General features: G+C 39.9%; 1 protein-coding gene across 1 annotated transcript in view; it reads left to right on the top strand.

The window, feature by feature from the left end:
* Nucleotides 1-13,986, top strand: part of adam9b (ADAM metallopeptidase domain 9b) — a 51,169-nt gene extending 37,183 nt beyond the window's left edge. Inside the window, exons 15-22 of the mRNA XM_061932155.2 lie at nt 2,273-2,384; nt 6,972-7,152; nt 7,214-7,300; nt 7,378-7,483; nt 9,531-9,666; nt 9,762-9,855; nt 13,506-13,543; nt 13,620-13,986. Coding sequence (XP_061788139.1) covers nt 2,273-2,384; nt 6,972-7,152; nt 7,214-7,300; nt 7,378-7,483; nt 9,531-9,666; nt 9,762-9,855; nt 13,506-13,543; nt 13,620-13,728 — 863 coding nt within the window. The 3' untranslated portion in view covers nt 13,729-13,986. The remainder of the gene's footprint in view (nt 1-2,272; nt 2,385-6,971; nt 7,153-7,213; nt 7,301-7,377; nt 7,484-9,530; nt 9,667-9,761; nt 9,856-13,505; nt 13,544-13,619) is intronic.
* The last annotated feature ends 6,129 nt before the right edge of the window (nt 13,987-20,115 follow it).

Raw genomic sequence — 20,115 nt, forward strand, 5'->3', positions numbered from 1 at the left:
GTAAAAAAAATTTAAATACACAAATATCTAAAAAAAAAAAAATATATATATATATATATATATATATATATATAATTTTTATTTATTTATTTATTTTTTTAGATATGTGTATTTTTTTTTTTTTTACAAATTTAGTGAAAAAATATTTAGATTTTTGTAAAATGTCTCTATATATATATTTTTTTTTTTGTGAAAAAATTGCCACAAAACCCATTTTAAGATTTTCAACACTCTACTGCCATCTGGCGGCAAAAGTGGATAGTGCACCCACCATTCGTCACGTTTCATGTGTCAGGTAAACCACGACGAATGGAGCCGTATGAATCCCCTTCCTACTGTACTACAGATAAAAATATATATATATACACACACACACACACACACACACACACACACACACACACACACACACACACACACAGGTAAAAGCCAGTAAATTAGAATATTTTGAAAAACTTGATTTATTTCAGTAATTGCATTCAAAAGGTGTAACTTGTACATTATATTTATTCATTGCACACAGACTGATGCATTCAAATGTTTATTTCATTTAATTTTGATGATTTGAAGTGGCAACAAATGAAAATCCAAAATTCCGTGTGTCACAAAATTAGAATATTACTTAAGGCTAATACAAAAAAGGGATTTTTAGAAAGTATGAAAATGAAAAATATGAAAATGAAAAATATGAGCATGTACAATACTCAATACTTGGTTGGAGCTCCTTTTGCCTCAATTACTGCGTTAATGCGGCGTGGCATGGAGTCGATGAGTTTCTGGCACTGCTCAGGTGTTATGAGAGCCCAGGTTGCTCTGATAGTGGCCTTCAACTCTTCTGCGTTTTTGGGTCTGGCATTCTGCATCTTCCTTTTCACAATACCCCACAGATTTTCTATGGGGCTAAGGTCAGGGGAGTTGGCGGGCCAATTTAGAACAGAAATACCATGGTCCGTAAGCCAGGCACGGGTAGATTTTGCGCTGTGTGCAGGCGCCAAGTCCTGTTGGAACTTGAAATCTCCATCTCCATAGAGCAGGTCAGCAGCAGGAAGCATGAAGTGCTCTAAAACTTGCTGGTAGACGGCTGCGTTGACCCTGGATCTCAGGAAACAGAGTGGACCGACACCAGCGGATGACATGGCACCCCAAACCATCACCCAACCATGCAAATTTTGCATTTCCTTTGGAAATCGAGGTCCCAGAGTCTGGAGGAAGACAGGAGAGGCACAGGATCCACGTTGCCTGAAGTCTAGTGTAAAGTTTCCACCATCAGTGATGGTTTGGGGTGCCATGTCATCTGCTGGTGTCGGTCCACTCTGTTTCCTGAGATCCAGGGTCAACGCAGCCGTCTACCAGCAAGTTTTAGAGGACTTCATGCTTCCTGCTGCTGACCTGCTCTATGGAGATGGAGATTTCAAGTTCCAACAGGACTTGGCGCCTGCACACATTCGTCACGTTTCATGTGTCATGTAAACCACGATGAATGGAGCCATATGAATCCCCTTCCTGCTGTACTACAAAAAAATATATATATATAAATAATGAAATTGCCACAAAACCTATTTTACGATTTTCAACACTCTACTGCCATCTGGCGGCAAAAGTGGATAGTGCACCCCCCATTCGTCACGTTTCATGTGTCAGGTAAACCACGACGAATGGAGCCGTATGAATCCCCTTCCTACTGTACTACAAATTAAAAAAAAAATACACACATGTGTGTGTGAAAAGCCGTAGATATTATGTGACTGGGCAGTGCCTTTAAGGTTTATTGGCGCTCTGTACTTCTCCCTACGTCCGTGTACACAGCGGCGTTTCAAAAAGTCATAAGTTTTACTTTTTGAAACCGATACGGATAATTTCCGATATTACATTTTAAAGCATTTATCGGCTTTTTAATAGAGGTGGCCGATATTATCGGACAAGTTCAATAATATATACTGTTGCCGCACTCTCATCAACAAATATACTGCAGAGACTTTTTGCACCTTTTATACAACTTACTAGTATATTTTAACTCCTTTTAATCCGTTCCAAATTGAGATTGTTTCATTTCAGGTTCAGATTCAGAAGTACTTTATTAATCCCCGAGGGAAAATGAGACTTTCAGCACAATCCCATTCAAGATCAGACAAACATTACAGGGAAACAGAAAAAGGATCGCAGTCTATTTACTGATATGTAAAACTCTGTGTAACATGTTTTTGTCCTTCTGGATGAAACTTTATCTCGTTCTGTGTTTTCTTTTCATATTTTGGTTGTATTTTTTCATCAGATCCGGCAACAAAGGCAGCAGACACTTGCTTCCTTAATATAAACACAATGGGAACCCTTTTTGGGAACTGTGGAATCGACAACAATGGAGATCTGATCAGATGTGCTGTGGAGTGAGTATTATTATTATTATTATTATTATTATTAGGGACCGCAATGTCCCTTTGGGACAGAGGACCCTATTGTAATTGTAAGGTTTTATTTTTATTATTCAGCCGCCTCTTTGAGCTGTAATTTGACCCCCTTAACATGCTTCAAAACTCACCATATTTGACACACACATCAGGACTGGCGAAAATTGCCATCTAATCAAAAAACCAAACCCGAAAACTCAAAATTGCGCTCTAGCACCCCCTAGGAAAAAACACAGACAATACTGCTTGTAACTTCCGGTAGGAGACATGAAACAAAAACCTCTATGTAGGTCTGACTTAGACCTAGATTTCATACATTGACATCCTACAGCAAAAATCAACAGGAAGTTGGCAATTCCCCCTTCAAAACAAAAGTTTACTAAAAACAGTCACTTTTGCCTCTTTGAGCTGTAATTTGACCCCCTTAACATGCTTCAAAACTCACCAAACTGGACACACACATCAGGACTGGCAAAAATTGCGATCTAATAAAAAAACCCAACCCCAAAACTCAAAATTGCGCTCTAGCGCCCCCTACGAAGAAAACACAGACACAACTGCTCCTAGGAAGAAAACTCAAGACAAAACTGCCTGTAACTTCCAGTAGGAATGTCTTAAAGAGACATGAAACAAAAACCTCTATGTAGGTCTCACTTAGACCTACATTTCAAAAATCAACAGGAAGTTTGCAATTCCCCCTTCAAAACAAAAGTTTTGTAAAAACCGGTCACCTTTTTTGAAACATTATCTCCTCTGAGCGCGTTTGTCGTGTCGGCTTCAAACTAGCACAGGAGAGAGATTGAACCCTTCTGATTAAAAGTTGACGAAAGAGTTTTAATTACTGCTCCGGTTTGGATTTTATGAGCCGTCAAAGTCGGTCCCGTCCATCGCTGCTTGCAGCTTTAATTATTATTGAAATTGTTGGTTTTTCTTCTATACGTTTGGACGCCTTTTTTGTCACCATATTTTGCGGGTGCGTCAGGCATGGCGAAAAATGTTACATTTTGGGGGTCCCGAAAATCCATGCGTCCATCCATTTCAAAATTGACTCTCTAGCGCCACCTTTTAAAAAGAGAAAATAAATAGTCCCGCTTACCAGTTTCACGTATCGACATGATAATCGCAGGAGACGTCTATTAAGCACTTAGGATCCCATACCTGAAAACGAGCAGGAAGTCGGCCGTCTTGGCTTTCGTTTCCCATTTTTGGGCGAAAAAAAGGGGTCGCACTTTAACGGACTCCTTCTAGGGCAGGGGTGTCAAACTGGTTTTTACTGAGGGCCACATGGCAGTTATTATGGCTGCCCTCAGAGGGCCACTTGTAACAGTGAGTAATTGATGTACCGTATTTTTGGGACTATAAGTCGCAGTTTTTTTCATAGTTTGGCCGGGTTCCAGTGCGACTTATATATGTTTTTTTTACTTTTTTATTATGCATTTTCGGCAGGTGCGACTTATACTTGCTCCGGTGCGACTTATACTCCGAAAAATACGGTATAAGGATTCACTTTGTGATATTATTATACAATTGCACATGCATTTGATCATTATATCATTTTTTTACGTTCTCTGTAGACAAGTGGCTCAGTCGCCATCATTTTACCGTATAGTTGACGGTGTTTTTTTACAGCAAATTTCTATTAATGTAAAAATGGTAAAATTCTGGCAACTGAGAGGCCATTTTTTCATATATATGGTTGTTGTTTAATGGTGAATTAATGTACATGGAAAAAACGTACGACTGTTTTTTACGGCAGAGCAGACAGTTTAGATTTTTTTTTTTTAACCTATTTTCATTTTTACAGTGTACAATTAAATGGATAACTCACTTTAAAAGTACCGGTATAAGTCAATCAGATAATTATTTTATTTTAAAAGAGTGTAATGTATGATATTTATTGCATTATTAGGAAACACGAATAGTAACTAATAGTTTTTATTATTACACATTATAACTAGAGATGTCCGATAATGGCTTTTTTGCCGATATTCCGATATTGTCCAACTCTTTAATTACCGATACCGATATCAACCGATACCGATATATACAGTCGTGGAATTAACACATTATTATGCCTAATTTTGTTGTGATGCATTAAACAATGTAACAAGGTTTTCCAAAATAAATCAACTCAAGTTATGGAAAAAAATGCCAACATGGCACTGCCATATTTATTATTGCAGTCACAAAGTGCATTATTTTTTTAAACATGCCTCAAAACAATAACATAACATGGTCACTACTGCCTAGTTTCTCTTGTTTTATTCCTATTTTACTGTTATATTTTTATTCTCATTGTTGATTTTTATTTTTATTCTTATTGTAATATTTTTCTCTTCTGTTTCCATTTGTACCACCATTATTTACTTTTTAAATTCGATCTTAATTCTGTACACTGCTGCTGGAATTTTAATTTTCCTGAGGGAACTCTCCTGAAGGAATCAATAAAGTACTATCTATTTATCTATCCAAACAGCAGCTTGGAATTTGGGACAATTTATATTGTAGCGTCCCGGAAGAGTTAGTGCTGCAAGGGATTCTGGGTATTTGTTCTGTTGTGTTGTAAATATGGCAGTGCCATGTTGGCATTTTTTCCCCCCATAACTTGAGTTGATTTATTTTGGAAAACCTTGTTACATTGTTTAATGCATCCAGCGGGGCATCGCAACAAAATGAGGCATAATAATGTGTTAATTCCACGACTGTTTATATCGGTATCGGTTGATATCGGAATCGGTCATTAAGAGTTGGACAATATCGGATATCAGCAAAAAAGCCATTATCGGACATCTCTTAAAACCATTAAAAATCAGTTCCCAGTGGCTTATTATATTTTTCGAAGTTTTTTTAAAAGTTTTACCCATCACGCAATATCCCTAAAAAAAGCTTCAAAGTGCCTGATTTTAACCATCGTTATAAACACCCGTCCATTTTCCTGTGACGTCACATAGTGAACACAAACAAACATGGCGGAAAGAACAGCAAGCTATAGCGACATTAGCTCGGATTCAGACTCGAATTTCAGCGGCTTAAGCGATTCAACAGATTACGAAGTATTGAAACGGATGGTTGTAGTGTGGAGGCAGGTAGCGAAAATAAAATTGAAGAAGAAACTGAAGCTATTGAGCCATATCGGTTTGAACCGTATGCAAGCGAAACTGACGAAAGCGATCACCCTCTAACCAACGATTGGTATGTGTTTGTTTGGCATTAAAGGAAACTAACAACTACAAACTAGGTTTACAGCATATGAAATACATTTGGCAACAACATGCACTTTGAGAGTGCAGAAAGCCCAATTTTCATCAATTAATATATTCTGTAGACATACCCTCATGTCAGCAGGCCAGGGTCGATATTCTTCTCTTGATCATCTTCGGGACGGTGTGAGCCAAGACATCCAGAGGGTTTAGCTCGCTCGTCTGCGGGAACAAACTGCCGCCATTGCTTGCCGTGCTACCGAGGTCCTTTGTCCCTGAATTGCTCACACACTCCGGCAGATTCAATGGGGGTCTGGCGGCAGGTTTCTTTGACTTTATCGTTGGAAATGCATCTGCTTTGAGTGTCGCAGGATATCCACACATTCTTGCCATCTCTGTCGTAGCATAGCTTTCGTCGGTAAAGTGTGCGGAACAAACGTCCAATTTCTTGCCACTTTGGCATCTTTGGGCCACTGGTGCAACTTGAATCCGTCCCTGTTGGTGTTGTTACACCCTCCGACAACACACCGACGAGGCATGATGTCTCCAAGGTACGGAAAACAGTCGAAAAAACGGAAAATAACAGAGCTGATATGACTCGGTGTTTGAGAAAATGGCGGATTGCTTCCCGATGTGACGCCACGTTGTGACGTCATCGCTCCGAGAGCGAATAATGGAAAGGTGTTTAATTCGCCAAAATTCACCCATTTAGAGTTCGGAAATCGGTTAAAAAATATATATGGTCTTTTTTCTGCAACATCAAGGTATATATTGACGCTTACATAGGTCTGGTGATAATGTTCCCCTTTAACATAAGAACTGAAATTACATTTTCGGCACAGTCCCACTAACAGCAGACATACGTTACAAGGGGGACAAGACGGGACCGCCGACGAATCAGCCACTTACGGCGCTCCTTAAAAAAGGTGGGGAAAAGGTGACATTGGGAAAGGGGGAAGAGTAAAAAAATCGCTCCGAGAGCGAATAATAGAAAGGCGTTTAATTCGCCAAAATTCACCCATTTAGAGTTCGGAAATCGGTTAAAAAATATATGGTCTTTTTTCTGCAACATGAAGGTATATATTGACGCTTACATAGGTCTGGTGATAATGTTCCCCTTTAAAATGTCTGTGTTTTTCCTTCGATACCTTTGGACGCCTTTTTGAGGCCCTCAACATGCACGGAAAGTCCCCATATTTTGCAGGCGCGTTGGGTATGGCGAAAAATGTTATATCATTTTATGCGGTGGGTGAGGAGATGAGGAAGGACGTGACCGCAACGGGCGAGGGCATCATTGGACTCTGCTGGCGGATTAGACTGTTATTAAATGTGGTTCTCAATCAAAGCGGGCGTGTGCACGTTGCAGGGACGCCCTGTGCGGGAAGGTGCAGTGCACCGGCGTGGACGTCAACAACCCTCCTCCCGATGCGCAAATCAGCATCCAAATGATAAACGGGTCCATGTGCGTCAACGCCGACTTCAACCTGGGCCCGGACGTGCTGGATCCTGCATACGTCAATTCCGGGAGTCCGTGCGCCGAAGGGAAAGTAAGCAGCGGGAAGTAGAAAAAACGGGCGATGTCATCACTTGGCTTACTTGTGTTCGCAGACCTGTATGGATTTCAGGTGCGTCAACGCCTCGGCTCTGCTGCCCGACTTGGACTGCGACAACGAGCGGACCTGCAACGGCCGCGGGGTAAGGGCCACGTCTCTTCGGGCGCCCCGCCTGGTCGGGTTGCAGGACGTCACGTTGATGCGTTCCCCTGTCTCCAGGTGTGTAACAACCAAGGAAACTGTCACTGCGACGACGGCTGGAGACCACCGAACTGTGACAGGGCCGGGTCTGGGGGCAGCATCGACAGCGGTCCCACCAAGATAGGTGAGCACAATTGTCTTTGTTTGGTTTTTATGCAAATACTGTATATAGACTAGACTAGACTTCCTTTTTATTGTCATTCCAATTTGAACTTTACAGTACAGATAAGAACAACATTTTGTTGCATTACCTCATGGTAGTGCAGGATGAAAAAAGCAATAAGGTGCAGATATAAATAAATAGGTTACTGTACAGATAAATATATTGCATTTTTGCATATGCATCCACGTTTATGGATGTACAAACCCCGTTTCCATATGAGTTGGGAAATTGTGTTAGATGTAAATATAAACGGAATACAATGATTTGCAAATCATTTTCAACCCACATTCAGTTGAATATGCTACAAAGACAACATATTTGATGTTCAAACTGAAACATTTTTTTTTTTTGCAAATAATCATTAACTTTAGAATTTGATGCCAGCGACACGTGACAAAGACGTTGGGAAAGGTGGCAATAAATACTGATAAAGTTGAGGAATGCTCATCAAACATCCCACAGGTGAACAGGCAAATTGGGAACAGGTGGGTGCCATGATTGGGTATAAAAGTAGATTCCATGACATGCTCAGTCATTCACAAACAAGGATGGGGCGAGGGTCACCACTTTGTCAACAAATGCGTGAGCAAATTGTTGGAACAGTTTAAGAAAAACCTTTCTCAACCAGCTATTGCAAGGAATTTAGGGATTTCACCATCTACGGTCCGTAATATCATCAAAGGGTTCAGAGAATGTGGAGAAATCACTGCACGTAAGCAGCTAAGCCCGTGACCTTCGATCCCTCAGGCTGTACCGCATCAACAAGCGACATCAGTGTGTAAAGGATATCACCACATGGGCTCAGGAAGACTTCAGAAACCCACTGTCAGTAACTACAGTTGGTCGCTACATCTGTAAGTGCAAGTTAAAACTCTCCCATGCAAGGCGAAAACCGTTTATCAACAACACCCAGAAACGCCGTCGGCTTCGCTGGGCCTGAGCTCATCTAAGATGGACTGATACAAAGTGGAAAAGTGTTCTGTGGTCTGACGAGTCCACATTTCAAATTGTTTTTGGAAACTGTGGACGTCGTGTCCTCCGGACCAAAGAGGAAAAGAACCTTCCGGATTGTTATAGGCGCAAAGTTGAAAAGCCAGCATCTGTGATGGTATGGGGGTGTATTAGTGCCCAAGACATGTGTAACGTGGACCCCGACTTAAACAGGTTGAAAAACTTAATTGCGAGCGTCGTGCAAACACCGCATTCAAGCAGCCTCTCCTCGGCGATTCAGGCAGGGCTAAAGCAATAACAAATGTTTTTGAAGCAGCAGATTTAAGACCATATGGCATTAGAAACTAGATTTTGACCCACTTCTTTCTGCAGACAATGTGGATAAACTGATTTTTTTTGCCAAAAAACATGAAGATTGAGTGAAAGTCACCAGGGTTAAAGGCTGGGGGGAAGAAAAGTTAATCTGAGGCTGAGTTGACTTGAAACTGTTTAATGTTGCACTTTTTATATGTAGAAGAAAAGTTTTGTCATTTTATTTAATCTGAGTAACAGCTTGAAGCAGTTTAATGTTGATTAACGTGGACCCCGACTTAAACAAGTTGAAAAACTTATTGGGGTGTTACCATTTAGTGGTCAATTGTACGGAATATGTACTGTACTGTGCAATCTACTAATACAAGTCTCAATCAATCAATAAAAAAAAAAGCACTTTATATGTAGAAATGTTTTGTTAAGAAACCATTCTGAGCCTTATCTTATTTAGTTTTTATTTTATATACGTTGACCACATTAACCCTGGCAATGGACCCTGTGTGTATTTGTATGTTGTGCCATTGTTTACATATTTGGTAAATAAATAACCAAAAAATTTATATTTTGTTGTTTTCTTACTGTACCGAAAATGAACCGAACCGTGACCTCTAAACCGAGGTATGTACCGAACTGAAATTTTTGTGTACCGTTACACCCCATCCAATAGTGTAGTTTATTACATTTTTTAAATTTTTATTTTTTTTGGTGCATCATTTCCTCACCAAATGTATGATTTGTGCCTCAGACAACTCACTCAGGAACGGCCTGTTGATCTTCTTCCTGCTCATCGTACCCGTGCTGATTCTGCTGGTTCTGCTGCTGCTCTACATCTTCAGGAGAGACGCCTTCAAACCCTGCCTTCGACAACCCCGCCGTTCCAGGTAACATATTTTCAGTGGGGACGTGATGTCCGTTCGATATGTGAACTACGCCAAGTCCGCCTGTTTCCCCTCTTTTGTTTTCACTTTTTCCTCAGGTCGCGTGATGCCGGCGACGCAAATAGACGTGCAAACGGCAATACTGAGAGACACGCTACGACTCATATTTCTGGAGATCTTCCCCCCCAGAGGGTAAATATATATTTCTTTTCAATCATCATCAATGCCGTGCATATTTATTTGGCTGTGAGTCAAACCGGTTTCGTGAGTGAAAAGTGTATAAATCAGTGCTTGCAACTGCAGGACCCACCGTCAGTCCTTAAAGGGGAACTGCACTTTTTTGGGGAATTTTGCCTATCGTTGACAATCATTATGATGGCGGATGGATTTTTTTTATGCATTCTAACTCTTAAATAAACGTAAATAAAAGTCCACATACAGCGGAGCAAATGGGAGGTCCTCTATTCTGCCCATAAAGTCCAATAAAAAGCATCTAAAAAGCGCCAACAATACTCCATTTACATTTGGTGACTTGAATATTAACCAAGTATTAGTGATACAGTGGGGCAAAAAAGTATTTAGTCAGCCACCAATTGTGCAAGTTCTCCCACTTAAAATGATGACAGAGGTCTGTAATTTTCATCATAGGTACACTTCAACTGTGAAAGACAGAATGTGAAAAAAAAATCCAGGAATTCACATTGTAGGATTTAAAAAAAATTCATTTGTAAATTATGGTGGAAAATAAGTATTTGGTCAATAACAAAAATTCAACTCAATACTTTGTAATATAACCTTTGTTGGCAATAACAGAGATCAAACGATTACTATAGGTCTTTACCAGGTTTGCACACACAGTAGCTGGTATTTTGGCCCATTCCTCCATGCAGATCTTCTCGAGAGCAGTGATGTTTTGGGGCTGTCGCCGAGCAACACGGACTTTCAACTCCCTCCACAGATTTTCTATGGGGTTGAGGTCTGGAGACTGGCTAGGCCACTCCAGGACTTTCAAATGCTTCTTACGGAGCCACTCCTTCGTTGCCCGGGCGGTGTGTTTGGGATCATTGTCATGCTGGAAGACCCAGCCACGTTTCATCTTCAAAGCTCTCACTGATGGAAGGAGGTTTTGGCTCAAAATCTCACGATACACGGCCCCATTCATTCTTTCCTTAACAGGGATCAGTCGGCCTGTCCCCTTAGCAGAAAAACAACCCCAAAGCATGATGTTTCCACCCCCAAGCTTCACAGTAGGTATGGTGTTCTTGGGATGCAAGTCAGTATTCTTCTTCCTCCAAACACGACGAATTGAGTTTATACCAAAAAGTTCTATTTTGGTTTCATCTGACCACATGACATTCTCCCAATCCTCTGCTGTATCATCCATGTGCTCTCTGGCACACTTCAGACGGGCCTGGACATGCACTGGCTTAAGCAGGGGGACACGTCTGGCACTGCAGGATTTGATTCCCTGTCGGCGTAGTGTGTTACTGATGGTAACCTTTGTTACTTTGGTCCCAGCTCTCTGCAGGTCATTCACCAGGTCCCCCCGTGTGGTTCTGGGATTTTTGCTCACCGTTCTCATGATCATTTTGACCACACGGGATGAGATCTTGCGTGGAGCCCCAGATCAAGGGAGAATATCAGTGGTCTTGAATGTCTTCCATTTTCTGATAATTGCTCCCACAGTTGTTTTTTTTGACACCAAGCTGCTTGCCTATTTTAGATTCACTCTTCACAGTCTGGTGCAGGTCTACAATTCTTTTCCTGGTGTCCTTCGACAGCTCTTTGGTCTTGGCCATACTGGAGTTTGGAGTCTGACTGTTTGAGGCTGTGGACAGGTGTCTTTTATACAGATAACGAGTTCAAACAGGTGCCATTAATACAGGTAACGAGTGGAGGACAGAAGAGCTTCTTAAAGAAGAAGTTACAGGTCTGTGAGAGCCAGAGATCTTCCTTGTTTGAAGTGACCAAATACTTATTTTCCACCATAATTTACAAATAAATTCTTTAAAATTCCTACAATGTGAATTCCTGGATTTTTTTTCACATTCTGTCTCTCACAGTTGAAGTGTACCTATGATGAAAATTACAGACCTCTGTCATCATTTTAAGTGGGAGAACTTGCACAATCGGTTGCTGACTAAATACTTTTTTGCCCCACTGTATGGTTATTATAAGCGCTAATAACGCAGACTAACTATTTTATATAAATATATTTATACATCTATATATATATATATATATATATATATATATATATATATATATAAATAAAATAAAAAAAATAAAAAATATATACATATATATATATATATATACATATATAAATAATACAAAAATAATATTATATATATATATATATATATATATATATATATATGCACACACACATATATATATATATGTATGCATACATACACACACATATATATATATATCAATATATATATATAAATATATATATATATATATATATATGCACACACACACATATATATATATATATATATATATATATATATATATATATATATATATATTAGGGCTGCAACAACTAATCGATTAAAATCGATTATAAAAATAGTTGCCCATTAATTTAGTCATCGATTCGTTGGATCTATGCTATGCGGATGCGCAGAGGCTTTTTTCTTTTCTTTTTCTTTTTAATTTTTTAAATTTCTTTTTAATTTGTTTAAATTTTATTTTTTAATAAACCTTTATTTATAAACTGCAACATTTACAAACAGCTGAGAAACAATAATCAAAATAAGTATGGTGCCAGTATGCTGGTTTTTTTTTTCAATAAAATACTGGAAAGGATAAAAATGTAGTTTGTCTCTTTTATCCGATTATTAATCGATTAATCGAAGCAATAATCGACAGATTAATCGATTATCAAATTAATCGTTAGTTGCAGCCCTAATATATATATATATATATATACTATATGTATATGTATATATATATATATATATATATATATATATATATGTTGGTTTTATACAATATTGACAAAAAAAACCGCCAGATAAGTTAAAAGTTAAAGTCCCAATGATTGTCACACACACACTAGGTGTGATGAAATTAGTCCTCTGCATTTGACCCATCCCCATGTTCACCCCCCTGGGAGGTGAGGGGAGCAGTGAGCAGCAGCGTGCACCACACTCGGGAATCATTTGGTGATTCAACCCCCAAGTCCAACCCTTGATGCTGAGTGCCAAGCAGGAAGGCAACGGGTCCCATTTTTTGTAGTCTTTGGTATGACTCGGCCGGGGGTTTGAACTCACAACCTTCCAGTCTCAGGGCGGACACCCAAACCACTAGGCCACTGAGCTGGTAAGACCAGGATAATGTCACTTAGAAGGTGCCATTCTGGGGTCCTTATACACACACATCATAATAATACCCGTTTGTTGAAGCACGGTACGTCTGATTACTGTAACCGTAATGTTCCACGTTCAATCAAGTGGTGCGTCTTCGTAGATTACCAAAGTCGTACTAAAACATTTTTGACAGATTTTGGAGCGCCGTGTGAAATCTTCTATATTCTCAATGAACCGTCAAATTTTTGTTGTTGCTTGCTCGCGTCATTTATTGAACAGGCGTCATCCTGTAGTTCACACGTATCTCTTATGTGTGACTGCCATCTACTGGTCACATTTGTCAATACCAAATAAAATTGGTTCAAGGTTATTCTGTACATTAGGCGCACCAGGCTATAAGGCGCACTGTCGATTTTTGTGAAAATGAAATGATTTTTAGTGCGCCTTGTAGTCCGAAAAATACCTACCGCATTTCCACAGACCTCTGAAATGATTAAAGTCCCTTCCTCTCATTTCCAGCTCGACAATCCACCGACCAACTCAGCTCCCATCAGCGGGTACGAGAAAAACCTATTATTCCATCTCGTACAGGACTGTGATCTCTTCAAAATGAATGTTGTCGTTCCGTTTCAGGCACGGAGATCTGGACTACTGGAACGAAGAGACAGGCCACATCTCTGCGCCCGGGCGGGGACCCAGGCAGGGCCCCGGGGTACCCCGACCAATCCCCAACTTGAAATAACCCCCGTTTTTACACTTGGTAGCTTCTTCACATGATTCACAATTTGGCGAGAGACTTTTTACACAACACATTGGGTTAATAACGCACAATCGGTTTGCACATCTTTTGAAGTTCACTGTTACGCAAGAATATGAAGTGTTTGTGATATTTATTGGGATGTATGTTTTTACATTTGCGGGGGGAAAGTGAAATTTTAAATGTAATTATTTTATTGATTTTGTGAATTAAAGGTAGAAGGTATTTTTGATTAATAACTGATGCATCTTTTTGTTGTCTTTTTTGGGGGGGGGGGCATTTGTCCATTGACAATTATTCGGTTAAAAAACGATTATTCATTTTAAGGTAAAATTCTTGTGACTGAGCTACTCGTTTTCGATTGTAAAATTTACAGATTTTTTTTTTTTTTTTTTTACAGTGTAGTATCTGTTGACATATGATAGCACATGTTTTAAATACGTTGTGTGTCAGCAAACATCCAGTCTTGTAGTTACTTTGTGGTGACACTTATTAAATAACTGGACATCATGGTTGCATCTAGAAATGTCCGATAATATCGGGCTGCCGATATTATCGGCCGATAAATGCTTTAAAATGTAATATCGGAAATTATCGGTATCTTTTTCAAAAAGTAAAATGTATGACTTTTTAAAACCCCGCTGTACGGAGTGGTACACGGACGTAGGGAGACGTACAGAGCGCCAATAAACCTTGCGTGCTGGCCCAATCACATATCTACGGCTTTTCACACACACAAGTGAATGCCACGTATACTTGGTCAACAGCCATACAGGTCACACTGAGGGTGGCCGTATAAACAACTTTAACACTGTTACAAATATGCGCCACACTGTGAACCCACACCAAACAAGATTTCGGGAGAACACAACATAAAACACAACAGAACAAATACCCAGAAGCCCTTGGAGCACTAACTCTTCCGGGACGCTACGATATACACCCCCCCGCTACCCTCTACGCCGCCCACCTCAACCTCCTCATGCATGTCCCAAATTCCAAGCTGCTGTTTTGAGGCATGTTAAAAAAAAATAATGCACTTTGTGACTTGAATAATAAATATGGCAGTGCCATGTTGGCATTTTTTTTCCATAACTTGAGTTGATTTATTTTGGAAAACCTTGTTACATTGTTTAATGCATCCAGCGGGGATCACAACAAAATTAGGCATAATAATGTGTTGATTCCACGACTGTATATATCGGAATCGGTAATTAAGAGTCGGACAATATCGGATATCGGCAAAAAAGCCATTATCGGACATCTCTAGTTACATCCAAACTATACAAAGCCAGGTGAAGGAATTCAAGATCTCAGGTGAAAATAAACATCTTGGCCCTACCTCAGGCCGGCCTCGAGCCCAACTACAGTATATCTCTGGCCGGACACACGTATGGCACTTGTTACTAGCCCAAAGACTCAGGGTCACGGGCCAGACGTGGGCGAGTAGTCGAAGCTAAATGAGTTGACGCAACTAAGAAGGGGGCATCTATAAAGATGGGTGTTTGGAGTTCAATAAATCATGTGTATATTCTCCCCACAGGTATTCACACCGCAGAAGCTGCTCGCTTGTTCAAAAAAGTAGTCTTTGTTCAACGATCATCTTCCTTGATCCTTCACACAACCGCCCTTCAGCCCGGCATGCGAAAGATGCACTTGAGTAAACCTCTGACTGAGTTATTTGAAAATATCACTCCATCTTTAAATGTGTTCCTTAAGGGCTGACTTTGACTGACAATTGTCATAGTTGAATCTGATTCTTTAGATTTTTCCCACAGTCCACGATCAGTTCAATCTATGGCAACGTTTTTGTCAGGTGCAAATACTGATGACATATATTAAGACAAGAAGCAAAGAATCAAACCGAGACAGAATTCAATTTGGCTCAATTTGAGGAGAGACGCTTGGACATCTGTACCTTTGTACAGTGTCCTTACGCTCTGCCAAAAGATTACACTCCTTCTTTTATTTGGACCATCCCTAAAGAAAGAGCCATCAATCTGTCAATCCTTTCTGTGTCCGGGGCAGTTAAGGTTCCCTGTGTTGTCCATGGCCAACGCCTCACTGTTGGACGAGGGGACAGCCGAGGCCATGCAGCTCTGCCACAGACAGAACAAAAGAAGAACCTTTTACATTGTCCCTCGGGAAGTCCTGTGGGGAGTGCTCAAAGAGTATGGGGTATCGGACTGTCTGATTGTGGCAGTCCGCTCCCTGTATGCTCAGTGCCAGAGCTTGGTCCGCATTGCCGGCAGTAAGTCGGACACATTTCCAGTGAGGGTTGGACTCCGCCAAGGCTGCCCTTTGTCACCCATTCTGTTCATAACTTTTATGGACAGAATTTCTAGGCGCAGTCAAGGCGTTGAGGGGATCCGGTTTGGTGGCTGCAGGATTAGGTCTCTGTTTTTTGCAGATGATGTGATCCTGATGGCTTCATCTGGCCAGGATCTTCAGCTCTCGCTGGATCGGTTCGCAGCCGAGTGTGAAGCGACTGGGATGAGAATCAGCACCTCCAAGTCAGAGTCCATGGTTCTCGCCCGGAAAAGGGAGTGCCATCTACGGGTTGCGGAGGAGACCCTGCCTCAAGTGGAGGAGTTCAAGTACCTCGGAGTCTTGTTCACGAGTGAGGGAAGAGTGGATCGTGAGATCGACAGGCGGATCGGTGCGGTGTCTTCAGTAATGCGGACGCTGTATCGATCCGTTGTGGTGAAGAAGGAGCTGAGCCGGAAGGCAAAGCTCTCAATTTACCGGTCGATCTACGTTCCCATCCTCACCTATGGTCATGAGCTTTGGGTTATGACCGAAAGGACAAGATCACGGGTACAAGCGGCCGAAATGAGTTTCCTCCGCCGGGTGGCAGGGCTCTCCCTTAGAGATAGGGTGAGAAGCTCTGTCATCCGCGGGGAGCTCAAAGTAAAGCCGCTGCTCCTCCACATCGAGAGGAGCCAGATGAGGTGGTTCGGGCATCTGGTCAGGATGCCACCCGATCGCCTCCCTCGGGAGGTGTTTAGGGCACATCCGACCGGTAGGAGGCCACGGGGAAGACCCAGGACACGTTGGGAAGACTATGTCTCCCGGCTGGCCTGGGAACACCTCGGGATCCCCCGGGAAGAGCTGGACGAAGTGGCTGGGGAGAGGGAAGTCTGGGCTTCCCTGCTTAGGCTGCTGCCCCCGCAACCCGACCTCGGATAAGCGGAAGAAGATGGATGGATGGATGGCATCCCTAACCACATGGCCATAGCTGTTTCTAAAGGACAAAGGCCGTAAACAGTTCACGGAAAACGTCGTAAACAGTTCACAGAAAAGGTCAGTTCAAAAAAGAGGTCCGTAAAACAGTTCAAAAAAGAGGTTTGTAAAACAGTTCAAAAAGAGGTCCGTAAAACAGTTCAAAAAGAAGGTTCAAAAAGAGGTCGTCTGGAAATTGGGCAGATCCTGCCTTCTCTCCGCTTTGTAGTCCTTGGGTTAAAGCAATATCTTTCTGTTGATTACCATACATGAAAGAAAACAGAAAACCCTTCATGTTGCTTGGAGTTTTACAAGCCTTCTTCTTCTTCTATATAAAAAACATTGATTGATTGATTCTTCTTGGTAGGTTTCAAAGACAGCTTTTGTCTTCTCACCGGGCACTCAATGTAACACAAAGTTTTTGTGATAACTTAGAAACAATTATTCTAACAGTTTTTTTGGTGACTGGTCACTAGATGTCGTTAAAGTCACATCTCTAAAGGAAGAAAAATTATTTAAAAAACTAAATGGTAGTGACCCTTTCTAAGTTATTTCAATAAACGTAAAAAGAGAAAAATAACATTTAAGGATGAAATATGACTATAAAGTTATAGAAATAACAATAAAATCCACTACCTGGTCAGCGAGTCTTGACAGGAGAAGATATTGAAGGGGGAGGAAGAATGGGGTTACCATCTAAAGTCTTACTTCATTCTTGTCGGTTACAAAGTTATCTTTAAATAGTGGACAGGTAGAGTTTTTGGACGAATGAGGATTTACAACCTTATACTTTTTGAAGCTGAATATACTGCCGCTTATAGAAGCCAGCACGAAGGAAGAGAGAGACGTTGGAGCAGACGGAAGATGAAAGCGATTTTGACGCTATAAATATGGAATTTGGAGACAAGCTATTTCGACATAAATGGAGTGCTTACCCAAAATCAACCGGAAACGTCCCCGGCCAGCTGGATCAGACGAACAACTTTCACTTTAATATCGATCATGATACACGCAGCACGTCATGTGCGTTATTACAACTACAGTACGTACGCTGTATGGCCAGCTGTGTACAAAAAAAACATGAAACGTGGGCTAATACTTTACAGAAACTGTAATATGATTGTTCATGTTTTTCCAGTCAGTACAAATTGGTGTCGTATCGCAGTGTTGTGCATTACAAGCGCAAACACGTTTCGGGGACATTGCTGTTTATAAAGATCAACTGCAAACAGATATTAATCAAAGATCCTTTATATGGCAGGAACATTGCTGTTTTTAAAGATCTACTGCAAACCAAATGTTAATCAAAGATCCTTTATATGGCAGGAACATTGCACTTTTTAAAGATGTGCTGCAAACCAATTGTTAATCAAAGATCATTTATATGACAGGGACATTGCTGTTTTTAAAGATCAACTGCAAACAAATATTAATCAAAGATCCTTTATATGGCAGGAACATTGCTGTTTTTAGAGATCTACTGCAAACAAATGTTAATCAAAGATCCTTTATATGGCAGGAACCTTGCACTTTTTAAAGATGTACTGCAAACCAATTGTTAATCAAAGATCAATTATATGACAGGAACATTGCACTTTTTAAAGATGTACTGCAAACCAATTGTTAATCAAAGATCAATTATATGACAGGAACATTGCACTTTTTAAAGATGTACTGCAAACCAAATGTTAATCAAAGATCCTTTATATGACAGGGACATTGTTGTTTTTAGAGATCTACTGCAAACAAATGTTAATCAAAGATCCTTTATATGACAGGAACATTGCACTTTTTAAAGATGTACTGCAAACCAAATGTTAATCAAAGATCCTTTATATGACAGGGACATTGTTGTTTTTAGAGATCTACTGCAAACAAATGTTAATCAAAGATCCTTTATATGACAGGAACATTGCACTTTTTAAAGATGTACTGCAAACCTAATGTTAATCGAAGATCCTTTATATGACAGGATGATTGCAATTTTTAAAGATGTACTGCAAACCAATTGTTAATCAAAGATCAATTATATGACAGGAACATTGCTGTTTATAAAGATCAACTGCAAACAGATATTAATCAAATATCCTTTATATGGCAGGAACATTGCTGTTTTTAAAGATCTACTGCAAACCAAATGTTAATCAAAGATCCTTTATATGGCAGGAACATTGCACTTTTTAAAGATGTACTGCAAACCAATTGTTAATCAAAGATCATTTATATGACAGGGACATTGCTGTTTTTAAAGATCAACTGCAAACAAATATTAATCAAAGATCCTTTATATGGCAGGAACATTGCTGTTTTTAGAGATCTACTGCAAACAAATGTTAATCAAAGATCCTTTATATGGCAGAAACATTGCACTTTTTAAAGATGTACTGCAAACCAATTGTTAATCAAATATCCTTTATATGACAGGGACATTGTTGTTTTTAGAGATCTACTGCAAACAAATGTTAATCAAAGATCCTTTATATGGCAGGAACATTGCTGTTTTTAAAGATCTACTGCAAACCAAATGTTAATCAAAGATCCTTTATATGACAGGAGCATTGCACTTTTTAAAGATGTACTGCAAACCTAATGTTAATCAAAGATCCTTTATATGACAGGATGATTGCACTTTTTAAAGATGTACTGCAAACCAATTGTTAATCAAAGATCAATTATATGACAGGAACATTGCACTTTTTAAAGATGTACTGCAAACCAATTGTTAATCAAAGATCAATTATATGACAGGAACATTGCACTTTTTAAAGATGTACTGCAAACCAAATGTTAATCAAAGATCCTTTATATGACAGGGACATTGTTGTTTTTAGAGATCTACTGCAAACAAATGTTAATCAAAGATCCTTTATATGACAGGAACATTGCACTTTTTAAAGATGTACTGCAAACCTAATGTTAATCGAAGATCCTTTATATGACAGGATGATTGCAATTTTTAAAGATGTACTGCAAACCAATTGTTAATCAAAGATCAATTATATGACAGGAACATTGCACTTTTTAAAGATGTACTGCAAACCAAATGTTAATCAAAGATCATTTATACGACAGGAACATTGCACTTTTTAAAGATGTACTGCAAAACAATTGTTAATCAAAGATCATTTATACGACAGGAACATTGCACTT

This window comes from Nerophis lumbriciformis, linkage group LG39, assembly GCF_033978685.3.
Source record: "Nerophis lumbriciformis linkage group LG39, RoL_Nlum_v2.1, whole genome shotgun sequence".
Taxonomy (NCBI): domain Eukaryota; kingdom Metazoa; phylum Chordata; class Actinopteri; order Syngnathiformes; family Syngnathidae; genus Nerophis; species Nerophis lumbriciformis.